Here is a 16952-nt window from a genome sequence, read left to right on the forward strand (position 1 = left end):
TTCAAGTTCCAGGCTTTTGCTTCTCCACCATCAATCTCTCAAGATCATTTGAAGCCAGACTTTAGAAGCCCTTGAAGGGCAGACTAGGAAATGTGGAGTGTGTTGTATAGGACAGTAGGATGTGTGCAGAGGAATGTTTTAAAGAGACTGATCTGGCAGCAATGTATAGAGATGATTAGAGGGAGGAGACACAGAAGACAGAGAAAGCAGTTATGAAGTGATGAGGCCCTATACTAGAAAGTAATTAGAATGGTAAACTTTAATTCAGTAAACCTTGATTAAATTCCATTAGTAATGAGAGGTAGTATGGTAGAATGGATGGGGTTCTGCCCTTAGAGTCAGGAAGATTTGGGTTCAAATTCTGCCTTTGAAATAAACTAGTTCAGATAATTGTTTATGAATTGTTTATGAATTGTTTGGATTCCCTTTGGCAATCTGGTAAAGCCCCTGGAACCCTTCTCAGAAGAATGTTTTTAAATGTATAAATTGTGTCAGATTATGAAGGAAATGCAATTATCAAAGTAATTCTTTTTAAGTTGTTCATGGATCCCTGGTTAAGAACTGCTATGTAAGCTCAAGTATTCTTTTTTATATGAAGCATCTCCTGATTCTGTTCTTTACCTTACCAACCATATTTTAGACTCCTCCCTCCCTAAATAACCTCATGTTTATTTGAAATTTGTTCCACATTTACATACATAAGTGCATGTTGCCTTCCCCAATTAAATGTAGGGGAAGACAGCATGTATAGGACACTTTGAAAGCAAAGCATATTTCATTTCTGGCTTTATTTCCCCAGAGCTTTGCCCATAATAGATGCTTAATAAATAGTGGTTAACTTGCCTTGTTGATTCATCATCAGAGTGCATAGTATTTATGTGATATTTTTATATGATATAATTGGTCAGGAAAATCAAATGAGCTACTTCTCCCCACCCATGGACACCTTCCTTTCCTTAACTAAAAAAATTGACACTGAGACACAAGAGAAGCTAGGCACCATGATATATCTGTCCAAGTGTTATGATCCACAAGTTGGGAGTATCATATACCCAGCCACTATTTTCTCTAAGCTCTACACATGTGAAATTCCTGGAATTTCCAACTCCAGGAAACCAAATGACACACTCTTATTCCAACGTGCAGTAGAAGCTGGCAGTCCCTCAATAAATCCATGCAGGAAATAAAACTATGGGCTTAGAAAATCCAAAACTTTTGCACATAGTTATTTGTGTTTGGACTTTCAAGTCTAATCACACATTCCTTCTTTTGACTCAATCTGTAGTCTACATGCACTTGATGTTCCTCAAACATGATGGCCCTTCTTCTCTCCCCGTGTCATTTCATTAGCTGTCCTCTATGTCTAGATGCTTGCCCTCCTTACCTCTGTCCTCTAGGAATCCATAGTTTCCTTCAAGTACTCAACTTGAGCACCATCCACATTCTCAATGAGATTTTTTTTCACTCTCTCCGTCTCTTAGCTCCTACCCAAAATTGCTTTGTATCCTTAGCCTGTAAGGACTCATATATAGATATATGTCATCTCCTTCAACAGAAGATAAACTCCTTGAGGACAGAAGTTGTTTTATTTTTAACTTTGTACCTCCAGAGCCTAGTATAGCACCTGAACCTTAGAAGGGGCTTAGTAAGTGCTTGTTGATGAATTGTACTTTTGCTTTCAGACAGTTGATGACAGAGATGTCAAAGCACTCAATGTGCAGTGGCTCCGGGCTCAGCTTGGCATCGTGTCCCAGGAGCCCATCTTGTTTGACTGCAGCATTGCTGAGAACATCGCCTATGGAAACAACAGCCGGGTGGTGTCACAGGAGGAGATCGAGAATGCGGCCAAGGCTGCCAATATACATCCTTTCATAGAAACACTACCCAAAGTAAGTTATTTTCTTGCCCTTTAAAGTCACAAAGAGATGCATAAGAGGACTGGCTTTGGCCTCTTAACCTCTCTGCTCTGCCACTTCTCTCCTTGGCAACAGGAAATTCATGTTCAAAAGGCATAGCATCCTTTGATTCATTTAGTGAACCAAATTTTACCAATTAGACAGGAATATTACTTATATATCAGTATGGAACAATGGAATGAGCAATGGCTTAGGGCCAGAGAACATGGAACCAATTCTGTGTTCTGCTAATTCAGGTACTTTGGGTAATAATCATAATTATGATTACAGTTTTTATCAAACATCACTAATTAATAATAATTTAAACTATTACTACTCATTACTATTACTAATTACTAATACTAAATTACTATTACTAATATTACTAATAGTTTTTATATAGCACTTTAAGCTTTTCAAAGTGCTGTACAAATATCTCATTTCATCCTCACAATCCTGTGAGGTCATTGTTATCATCATCACCATTTTATAGTTGAGGAAACTGAGGCAAACAGAGTAAATGACACACAGCTACTAAATGTCTGTAGCTAGATTTGAACTCAGATTTTTCTGACTCCACGTCCAACACCCTATCCATTTACTGTCTGACATAGCTATTGAACCTCTATGAATCTCAGTTTCTTTAGTTATAAAGTGAAATGGGCTGAACTAGATATTTCCTGAAGTCTTTCTAGCTTGAAATCTATGATCCTATGTACTAAACTATAGAATATTATAGGACATAATTACAAAGAGAGATACAAATGAAATGAGAGGCAGCATTTTAGAAGGGATAGAACATTGGACATGTATTCAGAATGATGGGTTCAAAGTTTTCCTCTGATATTTACTTGATGTGTGGCCCTGGGCAAATAATTTAATCCCTTCTACTGTTTCCTTATCCATAAATAAGAAACTTTGTACTGGATAACCTCTAAGTTCTACTATACTTTTATGACCATCTGCCTATTTATAATCTATTTTCTGTCTCTTTCCCTGTCTCTGTCTCTCTCAATATTTATTAAGTGCTTACAATATGCCAGACATTTTGCTAAGCTCTAGAGATATAAAAATAGGCAAAAGCCAATCTCTACCCTCAAGGAGCTTATAATCTCATTTAATCCATGTAATAGCTATCACATTAGGAAATGTGCTAAGTCCTAGGAGAGGAATATTTCTAACAGGAGGATCTGAAATGGACACCATGGAGGAGGTGGCATATGAGCTTGAACCCCAAAATTATTTTGAATTCCAAAAGGCAGAGATGAGCATGAGCACAGAGAAAGAGAGCAATCCAGTTTGGCCAGAGCATGCTATATGAATGAGAAATCTGACAAAATGCAGTTAAAAAGATAGACCAGAGCCTGTGGGAAAATTCACTTAAGAACTTTATGCTTCCATGATCTGGGGCAGGTTCCTAGGGATTCTAGCTTCTACATAGAGCCAGACTCCTGGATTTTTTTCTTTTTGTGCAGAGATTTCACCTTTTTTCTTGTTTTTGAAACTTTTTAGCAATACTTAACCTTCCATCTAATCTGCTAGGCCTGGACTTTCCTTAGTCCATAAACCCAGTGGGCAACCTGGGTTCTGAGTTCTATTGTACCCCATCACTAAATATTTCCTTGTTTCCCTTTTATGACACCCACCCCAATTTTCCTTCATAACCCTCTTAGACACATAGTTCAGACCACAATGTTGGAGAATTTTTTAACGTTCATTTACAAGAAAAGAGCGAATAGGTCTCAAACCTCAGTCAATTAAATGTCACCAATATAAGGGCCTGGACTTTGCCCAGGAAAAAGTCCATCTTTTGGTTACAAAGAAAGATGTATTCATTCATCATTGACCCTGGGAATTGGATCAATATCCTGGTGGAAGTGCTAACACTCAATATATCTTGAATTTGGCATCTCTTTATCATTAGCCCTTGATCAGATCAATGTAGAAAAGTCATCCAAGGGAAAGAGCCAAGATAGTAGATTAGAGGCAGCAATTCTGCTTAACTCTCTCAACATTCTCTTCTAAACAACTTTAAAGTAATGCCCAAATCAAATTTTGAAGCGGCAGAACCAACATAAGGTCAGTTGGCCATTTTTTCTAGACTACATAAACTTAGGAGGTTAGCAGGAGAGGTCTGTGATAATGATGTGAATGCTTTTCTGGCACACACACACACACACACACACACACACACACACACACGCACACGGCAACAGCAACAGCAGTACCTTTGAGAGTTCTCAGACCAGTTAGAATAAATGGGCTGGACAATTGATCAGAAAGAGATTACAGGAAGCCATTTTTTGGTACTGGGTCAAGCTGGCACTGATTGGCAACTCTTTTGCTCACATACAGTTCTGGTTCATAGTTCTAGGGTGGAAAAGAGGGCTTGTTGTTGATAATAAGGGAACAAGGGCTCTGGTTGCATTACCAAAGCAGAGAGGGGTGCTAACGAGGCAGTTTCATGAGAATAGGGAACCTGGTCATAGTTCCAGGGCCAAGAGAAACATTAGTGTTTGTAGCCCCTGGTGACCAAGGGCCCTGCTTGGGTAAAGACTAGAGTACAGATCAGGAGGAGAACAGTGATCATACTTATCCCATGATCATGCTACATTGGAAGCACTGAAAACTTGCAGGCCCCTAGAACTAACTCTGAAAACAGCAAAATGTAAAATAGCAAAATTTGGGACAGAATCTCCCCAAACAGAGTTAGCAGAGCGCAACTTCCAAATAAATTTCAAAGTTAAGAAATGGACTGAAAAAATGAGCACATAAGAAAAAAAGAACTTTGTCCTAAAAAGTTACTACTTGGCAGAAAAGACACAAACTCAGAAGAAAACAATGTGAAAATAGTTACAAAAGAATCCTCAAAGGAAAAACTACTAATTAGATACAAGCCCAACAAGAATTCTGGGAAGAAGTCAAGAAAAAAAATAGTGGTAAAGAAAAAAATTGGGGAAAGAAGTGTGAGTGATGCAAGAAAATTTTAAAAAAGAGAATTAGCTTCATAAAAGAGGCACACAAATATTGAAGAAAACAACTCCTTAAAAACCATAATTGGCCTAAGGGTAAAAGAGGCATAAAAATTCACCGAGGACAAAAATGTCTAAAATATACAGTAAGTCAAATGGAAAAGTACCTTTCCAATATGAAACTGAAGTTTTCCTAACACTACTGAAACATCAGGGATGAATATAGTTTTGTTTTGTCATTTCCTAGATTTCATTTACAAATCAGTTACAGTCACAGAAGAAAAGAACTTCTGATAAAACAGAACTAGGCAAATGGGAAAAGAAATACAAAAGTTCACAGAAGAAAATAGTTCCTTAACAATTAGAATTAGAATTAGGCAAGGGGAAGCTAATGAATCCATGAGACATCAAGAAACAATAAAAAAAAGTCAAAAGAATGAAAAAATGGAAAAATAACTGGCCTGAAAAATAGATAAAGGTGATATAAATTTAAGAATTACTAGACTATCTGAAAGCCATTTAAAAGAAGAACCTAGACATTAGATCTCAAGAAATTATAATGGAAAACTGTTCCAATACCTTAGATCCATAGGGTAAAACAGAAATTGTAAGAATCTACTGTTCACTTCCTGAAAGAGACCCTATAATGAAAACTCCCAGGAATATTATAACCAAGTTCTAGAGCTTACAGGTCAAGGAAAAAATAAAGACAAAGAGAGAGAGAGAGAGAAAGATTGAGAGAGACAGAGAGAGAGACAGAGAGAAAGAGACAGGGAGAAAAGGGGAGAGAGAGGAAGGAAGAAAAAAGAAAATTGGATGGAGTGAAATACACAGTAGTCATATGAATGGGAACGGGATGCACTCACCCATAAAATGCAAGTGGATAGCAGAATGGATTAGAAACCATATTTCAATAATATGCAGTTTACAAGAGATGATATACTGGAAACAGAAAGACACACACAGCATTAAAATAAAGAAATGTAACAGAATCTATTATCCTTCAGCTAAATTTAAATAGGCATGGATAGCAATCATGATATCAAATAAAGCAAAACCAAAAAAAGACTTTCTTAAAAGAGATAATTGGGAAAATTACATTTTGCTAAAAAGTATCCTAGACTGATGCCAAAGAGATCTCTGCCTACTCCCAGAATAAAATGCTCTTTTAAAAAAATCCTTACCTTCTTAATATCATTTCTTTTTTTTTCTTTAGAATATTTTTCCATGGTTACATGATTCATAATTCCCATCACACCACCCTACCCCTGCTCTTTCCTTCCCCCTCCCAGATCTGACAGGCAGTTCTACTAGGCTATACATGTATCATTATTCAAAACCTATTTCCGTCTTATTCATATTTGCAGTTGAGCGATCTTTTACCATCAAAACCCTAATCATATCCATATTGAACTACATGATAGATCAAATGCTTTTTTTCTGTATTTCTGTTCCCACAGTTCTTTCTCTGGATGTGGATAGCATTCTTTCTCATAAGTTCCTTTGGATTGTCTTGGGTCATAGCATTGCTGCTAGTAGAAAAGTCTATTACATTCGATTGTACTACAGTGTATCTGTCTCTGTGTACAATGTTCTCTTGGTTCTGCTCCTTTTGCTGTGCATCAATTCCTGGAGGTCTTTCCAGTTCACATGGAATTCCTCCAGTTTATTATTCCTTTCAGCACAATAATATTCCATCACCATCAGATGCCACAATTTATTCATCCATTCTCCAGTCGATGGACAACCCCTAATTTTCCAATTTTTTGCCACCACAAAGAGTGCGGCCATAAATATTTCTGTACCAGTATTTTCCTTTATTAGCTCTTTGGGTTATAAACCCAACAGTGGTATGACTGGGTCAAAGCCATTCTTTTAAAGCCCCTTGCACATAGTTCCATATTGTCCTCCAGAATGGTTGGACCAATTCACAACTCCACCAGCTGTGTATTAATGTCCAATTTGGGGAGGGGGATTCTTTTCTTGAAAGTTGTTTCACTTTGTCTCCTTGTTGGTTCTTTCACTCCTGTTTTGTTCTTTCACTTCTTTTTTTTTTGTGGTGATATTTTAATCTTGGTTGGAGAGGATTCTCATGGTGGCATAGAGCTGCTCTGGATTATACTGCCATTTTGGCTCCCCAATGGCATTTCTTAATCAGTTAAACCCATTAAAAATATGTAGTACCTAGTGATTTTTTTTGTTGGAAGGTGGGGAGAGAGTGGTCTCAAATTTCATCTATGTGGGGAACTCCAAGGCAGAGCTTCTTGCATCAATGAAGATCAGTAAGTGAGCATCTCAGAGAGTTGCCCGAGACTCTTTCTCTTCTATCTACCATGTTGTGTTGTGTCTCATAGCTAAGTGCAGATGGGAAAAACTAAAGAGAGAAAACTAACTAAAGAACTAAAATTCTTCTTTTTTAGGATGCCTTTTAAAAATAACTTAAAAAGCACCACTCAATGGTCACAGTCAAAATTATTTTTTTACATTTAATATTAATTTTTAATATTATGTACACAATTTCTAGGTAACTTTACATAGTATGTTAATACTATCTATACAATTATCATATTATGTGTTTGAAAGTATATTTGAACTCCAGTCTTCTGAACTCTTACTCTATTGCTCTATCCACTGTACCACCTTCCTTAGGGAAGTATTCAATACTTCAAAAATGGTGATAAAAATGACTTTGTTTATTATCATTTAAACATTTTGCTCCATTTAAAATTTAAGGAACATATTATTATTTAGGTCACATTATTAATATCAAGAAGAGAACCTAAAATTCACCATTCAAATAGCTAAAAATTCTGGTTTATCCCTATCTGGATGTGTTTTTAAGTTCTACTTTTGAATATGTGTTGGTACTATAATCTTGGACTTAACAGCCACTAATCTACTATATTCCTTTGGTTCATATTCTGTATTAGCTATTTTTTTATTTATCTATTTTTCAACTTCAAATTACTTTGGTAATGACTCACTAGATAGTATCATTTGAAATAATTTTGGCAGTACATGCCTCCTTTCTCCATTTCTCCTCTATAGTTCCCTTCAAACATTCTTGTCTACTTATTCTTTCATATACATTTTGTTAGGGTTTAGGTAATCTATGAAGTTCTCCTTTGGTATTATTACTATGGCATCAAATTATAAACTAATTTGGGTAGTATTGCCATCTTACTATATTGTCTCAAGCCAGCCACAAGTGGAATATTTCTATAATTACTTAATTTATTGTTTCTGTTAAAATGGTTTTTTATCTATTTTCTTGTAATTCTTGTGCATGCTTTGATGTGCTCTTCATGAATAATTATAAGTCATATTTATCTTTCTTTTCATCTCTCCTGGGTTCTTTTGGTGATATGTAGATATGGTAATGATTAGGGTGAAGCACCATATTTTACAATCTGATATCTTTCAAAAGTCTTGATTAACTTCTTTCTTAAATCTCTTGAGATTTTTTAACTAAATCCTTCTATGCATACCAAAAATGCTGCTAGGTGATTCTTCAGATGGTGTCCGTGGCCTGGAGTTAGGAAGACTTATGTTCCTGAGTTCAGATCCTCAGACAGTAGGCTATGTAATGCCGCAAATCACTTTATCCCGTCTACCTCAGTTTCCTCATCTATAAAATGAACTGGAAAAGGAAATGACAAACCACTCCAATTTCTTTGCCAAGAAAATTCCAAACTGAGTAATAAAGAGTTAGATATGACTGAACAACAAGATAAAATTTAAAGCATTATATTGTGAAACATTACTGAAATCCTCAGTTTTTTTGGCATAGACTTGTACACCTTAATATCTGATGGTTTTCCTGATTATTCATTATGATCTTTCTCAATTTTGATTTTAGGAATTTGATTTTTTTGTTCTCCATTTTCCTGATTAAATTTGTAAATTGTCCACTTTATTAAATTCTTCAAAAATCATTTTGTATATTAGATCAATTGTTCTCTATTCTGTTTTATTAGCTTCCATTATTTTTCCTCTTACTTCCTTTTGGCATATTAATTTGTTCATTTTAACTTATCTTCAAGAAGCAAAGTCTCTTATTGCAAATTCATTGTTGAGATAATTTCCATCTTTCCTTGTATCCCCATTTTTCATACCAACCACATTTATTTTTTTTTGTTTTTTAAACATTTATTAATATTCATTTTTAACATGGTTACATGATTCATGCTCCTACTTTCCCCTTCGCCCCCCGCACTCCCCCCACCCATGGCCGATGCACATTTCCACTAGTTTTGTCATGTGTCCTTGATCAAGACCTATTTCCAAATTGTTGGTAGTTGCATTGGTGTGGTAGACCACATTTATTTTTTAACACAGAAATATGAAACCAGAGTGGGAGACAAAGGGACTCAGCTCTCAGGGGGTCAGAAACAGCGCATCGCTATTGCTCGAGCCCTCATCAGACATCCTCAGATCCTGCTGTTGGATGAAGCAACATCAGCCCTGGATACAGAAAGTGAAAAGGTATGGACTTACTGAACAAATGGTCTGAAGGAGCCCTCTTGTATTTATTATGCATACTAAGCATGCATAATAGTAGTAGGTTAGTCATAGTAGTAGAGTTTAGAATGGTTGCATAATGGAAGTGGAAGGGAAATGCATTTTTTATGTGACAGAAATTGTGATAAGCATTTTATTTCTTTGATCCCAACATTAATGCTTTGAGCGAGGTATTTTTTTTTTATTTTTTAAATATTTTTCCATGGTTATATGACTCATTTTCTCTCCCTCCCCTTTTCCTTGCCCCCTCTCACAGCTGACAAGCAATTGACTGAGTTATACAAATGATATTATTTGATATTTGATAAATATTATTCATGTTTGTAATAGAGCAATCTTTTAAAACAAAACACCCAAATCATATACCCATGTAGATAAGTGATAAATCCTATGCTTTTCTTCTGTGTTTCTTTTTTTTAATTAAGTTTATTTATTTAATTTAGAATATTTTTCCATGGTTCCATGATTCATATTCTTTCCCTCCCCTCCTTCCACCCCTCTCCTGTAGCCAGTGAGCAATTCCATTGGGTTTTACATGTGTATTGATCAAGACCTATTTCCATATTATTAATATTTGTACTAGAGTGATCATTTAGATTCTATATCCCCAATCATATCCCCATCAAACCATGTGATCAAGCAGTTGTTTTTCTCCTGCGTTTCTACTTCCACAGTTCTATCTCTTGATGTAGATAGTGTTCTTTTTCATACCTAGGTGTTATTCTTAACCCCAATTACAGTTGAGGAAACAGAGGTAGATAAAAGATTAAGTGACTTTCTCATAGAGACACAGCTAATAAGTGTTTGGATTTAAACTCAGGTTTTCCTAACTTCAGGGCAATTGGGTAGCACAGTGGATTGATAGAGTGCTGGGCCTGAAATTAAGAGGACTCATTGTGAGTTCAAATCAAGCCTCAGATACTTACTAGCTCTCTGACCCTGGGCAAGTCACTTAACCTTGTTTGCCTCAGAGCCCCTTCTGTAAAATGAGCTAGAGAAGGAAATGGCAAACCATTCTAGTATCTCTGCCTATAAAACCCCAAATGGGGTCACACACAGAGTCAAACATTCCTGAAAGACTGAACAACAAATTTCCTGATTCCTGGCCAACTACATTACCTAGCTACTTATAAAAGACTGGCTTTAGAATCAAATCAAACAGACTTTCCACTTATCACCCACACGGGCACTGCAGTGACTCTGGACAAGTTACCTAAAGACTCAGTGCCCCACCAGTCTTTTTAAGACTATATTCCCAGGTCCTCATTAATTAGAAACCATGAATCTTTCTGAAGTGATCACATTTTTCAAATTTGCATGACATATTTCCATTGGGCTGGAAACACAGACCATATCTTACATAATTACAACTTTGAATCATGTGAATTTGAATCTATGTGACCCCTTCAGATAGATCCATTATTCTCACTAATGAGGACTTAGGTATAAGTTATAGATGAATGGCTCTTCTGGATTGATGTAGGGAATGTTTACACCTGTGCCAGGAGTTCCCTCTAATGATGATATCCAAGGAATCTTCTTACCACTTAAATAATCAGTCAGTGGAACCAGGAAAATCAGAGGCTGAAAGCCATATATTGGTGACTAACTCCTTTTCTCCTTATACAACACATTTAGTATCATCACTTTAAGGATTGTACCAAATTTTCTTTTCCTATTCTCAGTTGTCAAGGTCCAACACAGGACCTAAAATTGAAAACACAGAGGATGAGACAGTCACAAAACCTGATTGTTATCTATTTGGGCCTTAGGGTATATCAATCACTTATTATTGTTGTTTGTTATTGTTTTATGAGGGAGGAAAACCAAGTCTACACAAATCTTTTGAGCTGTGTCCATAATTTGCAGATGGCAAAGGATTGTTCCAGCCTCTCAGAGATGACTCAAAAACTACCTAGTAGAATTGAAATGCCCAAACTTTCCCACCTACCTTGTGGCCAAGACAGGCCAAAACAAAATGGCAGCCCATGCTGATAACAGATAGTCTAATAAATGTCGCAAAGGGTAGAATGAGTTCAGTAAGAGTGAGAAACAAGTATTATGATGAATACTAGTTATAAAATTATCTCTTTGCCTGCTAAATTTAAGAATGAAGCAGATTCCCTTACAGCTCATTGACACAACCTTGAGTAAAAACACATTTTGTCAGGGAAATGAAGTGGAGAGAATATGGAGGAGAACTAAGAAGTTGGAGTGGATTTTTCTCTTACAAATACTCATGTGTATAATTACCACATAGGTTGTCCAAGAAGCCCTGGACAAGGCCAGAGAAGGTCGCACGTGTATTGTGATCGCCCACCGGCTCTCCACGATCCAGAATGCTGACCTCATTGTGGTATTCCAGAATGGCAAGGTCAAGGAACAAGGGACACACCAACAACTACTGGCTCAGAAAGGAATCTATTTTTCACTGGTCAATGTTCAGACTGGGGCAAAGCGCATGTGAACTCTTTTTACTCACTGTACATTTCATAAGTTAAAGGTTTCCTGTATTTTGTGTTTTAAAATGGAATCATAGCCATAAGACCTTGCTTTGAGTATGAAAAAGCAAGTGCCCTTGGTTGTCTCATCTTTTTTTTTTATCAGCTCCTGCTACAACTGGATGTCTGCCCATAGAATTCAGTGTCTCCAGAAGAGAAGGAATAGTATATTAGGAAGATATATCAGTGTCTCATGGGTTATGATATTTCTGGAGGTATTGAGGCTAGATTTTTTTTAAAAAATGTCTAAGCAATTGCATTGTTACTTCTATTTTCCCTCAGAAAGTAGCTGACATTCATTGCTTTAAAAGAAAAAAAAATAAAGATGCTGTGACCAAAAGGGGGGAAAACAACTCCTAAAGTAACTTAATAAAATGTAAGAGCTGGTAATAAAAAATGAACATTTGTAGAATTAGCATAATATTGTCCAAACATACACTGGATATACCACTTCCCAGTCAAAATACTATAGATTTCTATTGTGAGGTAGTTGACTTAAAATAATGGAGTTCTACTCTGCCTTTTTCTCATACTGAGACCCACAGAGTTATACATCCTTGTTCACTCTTATACTCAACCCTGTTGCTTGTTATTTTTCAACTTCTATTATTGTGGCCAAATAAGTGACAATGGAAAACCAAAGCAAGATTCATTGATTTGTTTGGGGCTAGGACAGAAATGGTGAATCAGAAGATTGAACCTTCCTTTGGTGTATTTTTAATATTTTGAGTTGTTGCTGCAAAGTGTTATTAAAGAATACTATTATTTTTGCACTTTGAAAAATACAAATCCACATTATTTGTTTTCATTTTAATATTGACTTACCTTCCATAGAATTAAATCTCTACAATGTTAACCAAAACCCACAATGTAAAAGAGTCCAATCCTGTGAGTTTATGTGTTAAATTACAAGATACTTTTCTCAAACTATGGGATGAAAAAATATAACTAGTCTAGGACCTTAAGTAATGTTCCCCCAAGCATAACGTGACCCCCAAGTTTTACTGAGAATAACCCTGATCAAATGAAAACTTTATCTTATTCAGACAAGCCTCAAGGTTATTAATTATGCTATATACCAGAGAGTGCCAGTAATATTTTTAAAGTTAATCTATCAATGCCTAAAGACTTCTTTATATAAGAATAATTTTAAGGGAAAATACAGTTAAAGGTAATGGTTTATTGTATTTCTTTCACAGAAACATGGTTGTTTGTGTGACATCACATAGGATGCTAGGTGAAATATTTTAAGAAATGCCCATGGATCATTATGGATGTTATCTGTATCATCACTTCTGCACATCAGCCATTCCAGCAAGAGTAGGACGAAGATATATAGACACAGATGACAGAGCAGTTTTGTAAAAGTTTGAAAAGTAGAGAGGAGGAAGATACCAAGCTTCCCTCACATCCTGGCTTTCTCCCTCGGAGATGATAGCTTGTGGATTTGGGGAAGTGGTCTTTCTTCTCTTACCATCAGTCTGTAAGAGGGTTAATGCCTCAAGGGTCAGAAAGAGAAAGACTAAAGATATCTACTTTCATTATCTTTATTTCCTGGGCAATCGTCCTAAATAAAAAGTCATAAAACAGTATCTCACTTAATCAGTAGGTTAAAGTTCCAGAAATGGCTTGAATACTCAGTCTACCTAGTATATATTGAGTATCTATTATGTTTATACAAGCTTCTCAGCATTCTTTATGATAGCTATAAGGAAAGGATGAGAGCTAGCTCCTTGGCCAAAATATAATTTAGTTGGAGAGACAATAAATATGCATAAAGCAGCCCTGAACAACAGGAGTTATTAAATAGACACTATTATTAAGTCCTAAATGTATAGTAAAAAAAAGTATTATAGCCCTGGATTTATAGTCTGAAAACCTGAGTTCAAATTACAGTTCTACTCTTAACTAGCTATGTGGCCTCTGAGTCGCAGGGTTCTCAGTAAAATGAAATGTTCCTTAATCCTTTTCTGTTCTGGACTGCTTTGGCAGTCTGGTGAAACTGCTTCTCAGGATAATCTTTTTAAATTCATAAAACAAGATAAGCAGGATTATAGAAGGGATCATATTGAAGTACAGTTATCAAAATATGTCTAAAAACATGTTTGACCTCAGGTTAAGAAATCTCTAATTGTTCTCCATTGGTCAGTACTTCTGTGACTAGCAAGCTGGTTACATGAAAGAGAATTACACACAATGAGCAGGATCATAGACTTTAAAACTGGTACAGTTCTTAGAGATCATCCAGTCTAGCTCCTTCATTTCACATATAAGGAAAATGAGATTAATTAACTTGTCCAGATATACACCAGCATTGAGTATCTGAAATAAGATTGAAATTCAGATCCACAGACTCCAAATCAGGAATTCTCAATCCATTATACCTAGCTACATACACTTCACCCCAACTATCACTAAATCAGACTATTCCAGCTGGAATGAACTTTTAGAGATCATGTAGTACAACCCTCTTATGTTAAAGAGGAAAAATGTAATGTTAAATGACTTATCCAAGGTCATAGCATCAGAGATGATTCGAATTCCATAGCCTTTCCATTATATCCTTTATAGGAGTAATGAGATCATCTTCACTAACAAAATCCCATAGTTACTGAAAAGCCAGTATAAAAGATAATTATGCCTGTCTGATTAAAAAAATTATTCACTTTAGGAAACAAGATACAAAATAAGAGAATATACAATCTTCTAGAGCAGTGATTCCCAAAGTGGGTGCCACTGCCCCCTGGTGGGTGCTGCAGCGATCCAGGGAGGCAGTGATGGCCACAGGTGCATTTGGGGGCAGTGAATCACTGTAAGGGGGTGGTGATAGTATGTGACAGGGGACGCTAAGTAATATTTTTTTTCTGGAAAGGGGGCGGTAGGCCAAAAAAGTTTGGGAACCACTGTTCTAGAGAGTACACAGAGTAGATGACACAAATAGTAGAAAAGGAGATCCAACATTTTTTGCCTTACTACCAGCAAATACTACATAGGCAGTGGTTATCTACAAAGCAAACAGCCATTTCATATGGTTAAATAAAACACACTTGAAATAACCAAATACTATTTTTTCTTTGTAAATTAAAGAGAGAGACAAATGGTCTTTCACAGGGAGGAAAGGGAAGAGAAAGAAACCAGATTATGATTTCATTGATATAGAGGAATCCCAATGAGGAAATTTCCTCTAAAAATACAGTTTGGTCTCTGCTTTGCAATTTTTATTGTTGTTAATAATAATAATTAGCTGGGGCAGCTGGGTAGCTCAGTGGATTGAGAGTCAGGCCTAGAGACAGGAGGTCATAGGTTCAAATCCAGCCTCAGACACTTCCTAGCTGTGTGATCCTGGGCAAGTCACTTGACCCCCATTGCCTACCCTTACCACTCTTCCACCTAGAAGCCAATACACAGAAGTTAAGGGTTTAAAATTAAAAAATAATAATAATAATTAGCATTTATATAGAGCTCCAATATTTACAAAACATTTTACCTATGCTAGTTCTTCCTGACAACAATCATAAGTAGTAGATGCTATTAACCTTGATAAGGAAATTGAAGATGAGGTTAAGATTTGCTTAGGGTCACACAGCTAGCAAATGTCTGAGGTAAGATTGGAACTCAGATCTTTCTGACTCCAAGTCCAATATTCTTCCCACTGTACAATCTAGTCTGCTTCAAATAGACATGGAAAGTCTCAGACTGGAAGCATAAAGGTGAGGGGCTTTCCCAGGCGCACCCAGGCAGGATTTGTCATAGTCAGTGTTTGAGTTCAGATATTCTGAGTACTGAGGTTACTCTATCCACACTGCCTCTTACATGATGACATACATCATGCATAATAACTCTTAAAAGGAACTTTTAAAACTGAAACCCACCATAAGAAAGATCTGCCTGGTTTAGAGATAAATGGAATTAAGAGAGATGTATACCAAGGACATTTGCTACTTCCAGTGCTCCCCGACTGCCATTACCAGCTTCAGGACACAGTGGATTTCAAGGAAAGAAAGTAACTTGCCCAGGGTCACACAGGTACCAAATGTCTGAGGCAAGATTGGAACGTAGGGCTTCCTGACTCCAAATCCAGGACTCTACCCACTGTACACCCAGCCTGCATCTAATAGAAATAGAGGGTCGAGGGCTGGAGGTAGATAGAGGTAAAGGGATTTGTCTAGGTCCCAGGGTATCCCTCTAAGCATCTGACAGAGGAAGCCCCGGAATCCAAGCTTTCCAGACCGCCAACCCCACCCCCATCATAAAATATATTCTCAAAATTTTCTGATTAAACCCACTTCACTATTATTTTTTTAAAAGCCAGTAAGGAAAAAAAAATGATCGGAATGTGATTCGGTTATTTACCACTGTCCTCCTTTCCTATGGAAAAACTGCCCCCTTTGCTCCAGCTCAGGAGCACCTCTTAAACTGAGGCCGCATCCCTGTATGCAGAGCTACCACAGGACGTGAAGTTTTAGGGCCTGACTGTTCCTCTTGGTCCCAACAGCCTGGAAAGTGCCCCTCACTATCCGCGCCCCCCATCCCCCTCCAAAGAAGGTGTCTCAGGCCCCAAAGGAGGCCGAGTGGGTGTCCCTTAAGGTCACACTCTGGACCGTATGGATGCCACAGGTAACGCAGCTTCGTAGGGAAAAGGGAGAAAAGGAAGCGAAGGAAGCAGGTGTCACGAGCGGCTGGAGTAAGAAAAACTAGCACCAGTGGACCTGCCAATCAGTGAAAGAAGCCACCAGCTCCTCCTCCCATCAGGTCCCTGCGGAGGAAGGCTCCATATAGTCTTCCGAAGGGGCGCTGAGGGCCAGAGGGAGGAGAAGGAGGGAGAGAGATCTCGACGCTGCTTCACCTGCAGCCAGGGCTCCCCTGCCTACCCCTGCCCACCTCCGGCCTCTTCTTTACTCCCTCGCTCCCCGACCACCCTCCTCATCCCACCGCACTTCGCTGGCTCCCTGTAGCCCCGGGGCTTTCTTTACCTGCACACAGAGATTAAGTTCCTCTTCTCCACTGTAGCATTGCGGGCGTTTAGACCCTTAATGCAACTGCTGCCCGCACAGTTTCACGCT

The 16952-nt window shown here is 37.4% G+C and overlaps 1 protein-coding gene across 1 annotated transcript in view; it reads left to right on the forward strand.

The window, feature by feature from the left end:
* Positions 1 to 12672, forward strand: part of ABCB1 (ATP binding cassette subfamily B member 1) — a 77316-nt gene extending 64644 nt beyond the window's left edge. Inside the window, exons 22-24 of the mRNA XM_044679506.1 lie at positions 1651 to 1889; positions 9206 to 9352; positions 11649 to 12672. Coding sequence (XP_044535441.1) covers positions 1651 to 1889; positions 9206 to 9352; positions 11649 to 11855 — 593 coding nt within the window. The 3' untranslated portion in view covers positions 11856 to 12672. The remainder of the gene's footprint in view (positions 1 to 1650; positions 1890 to 9205; positions 9353 to 11648) is intronic.
* Positions 12673 to 16952: the final 4280 nt, after the last annotated feature.

Source organism: Gracilinanus agilis, chromosome 5 (genome assembly GCF_016433145.1).
Source record: "Gracilinanus agilis isolate LMUSP501 chromosome 5, AgileGrace, whole genome shotgun sequence".
Classification (NCBI taxonomy): Eukaryota; Metazoa; Chordata; class Mammalia; order Didelphimorphia; family Didelphidae; genus Gracilinanus; species Gracilinanus agilis.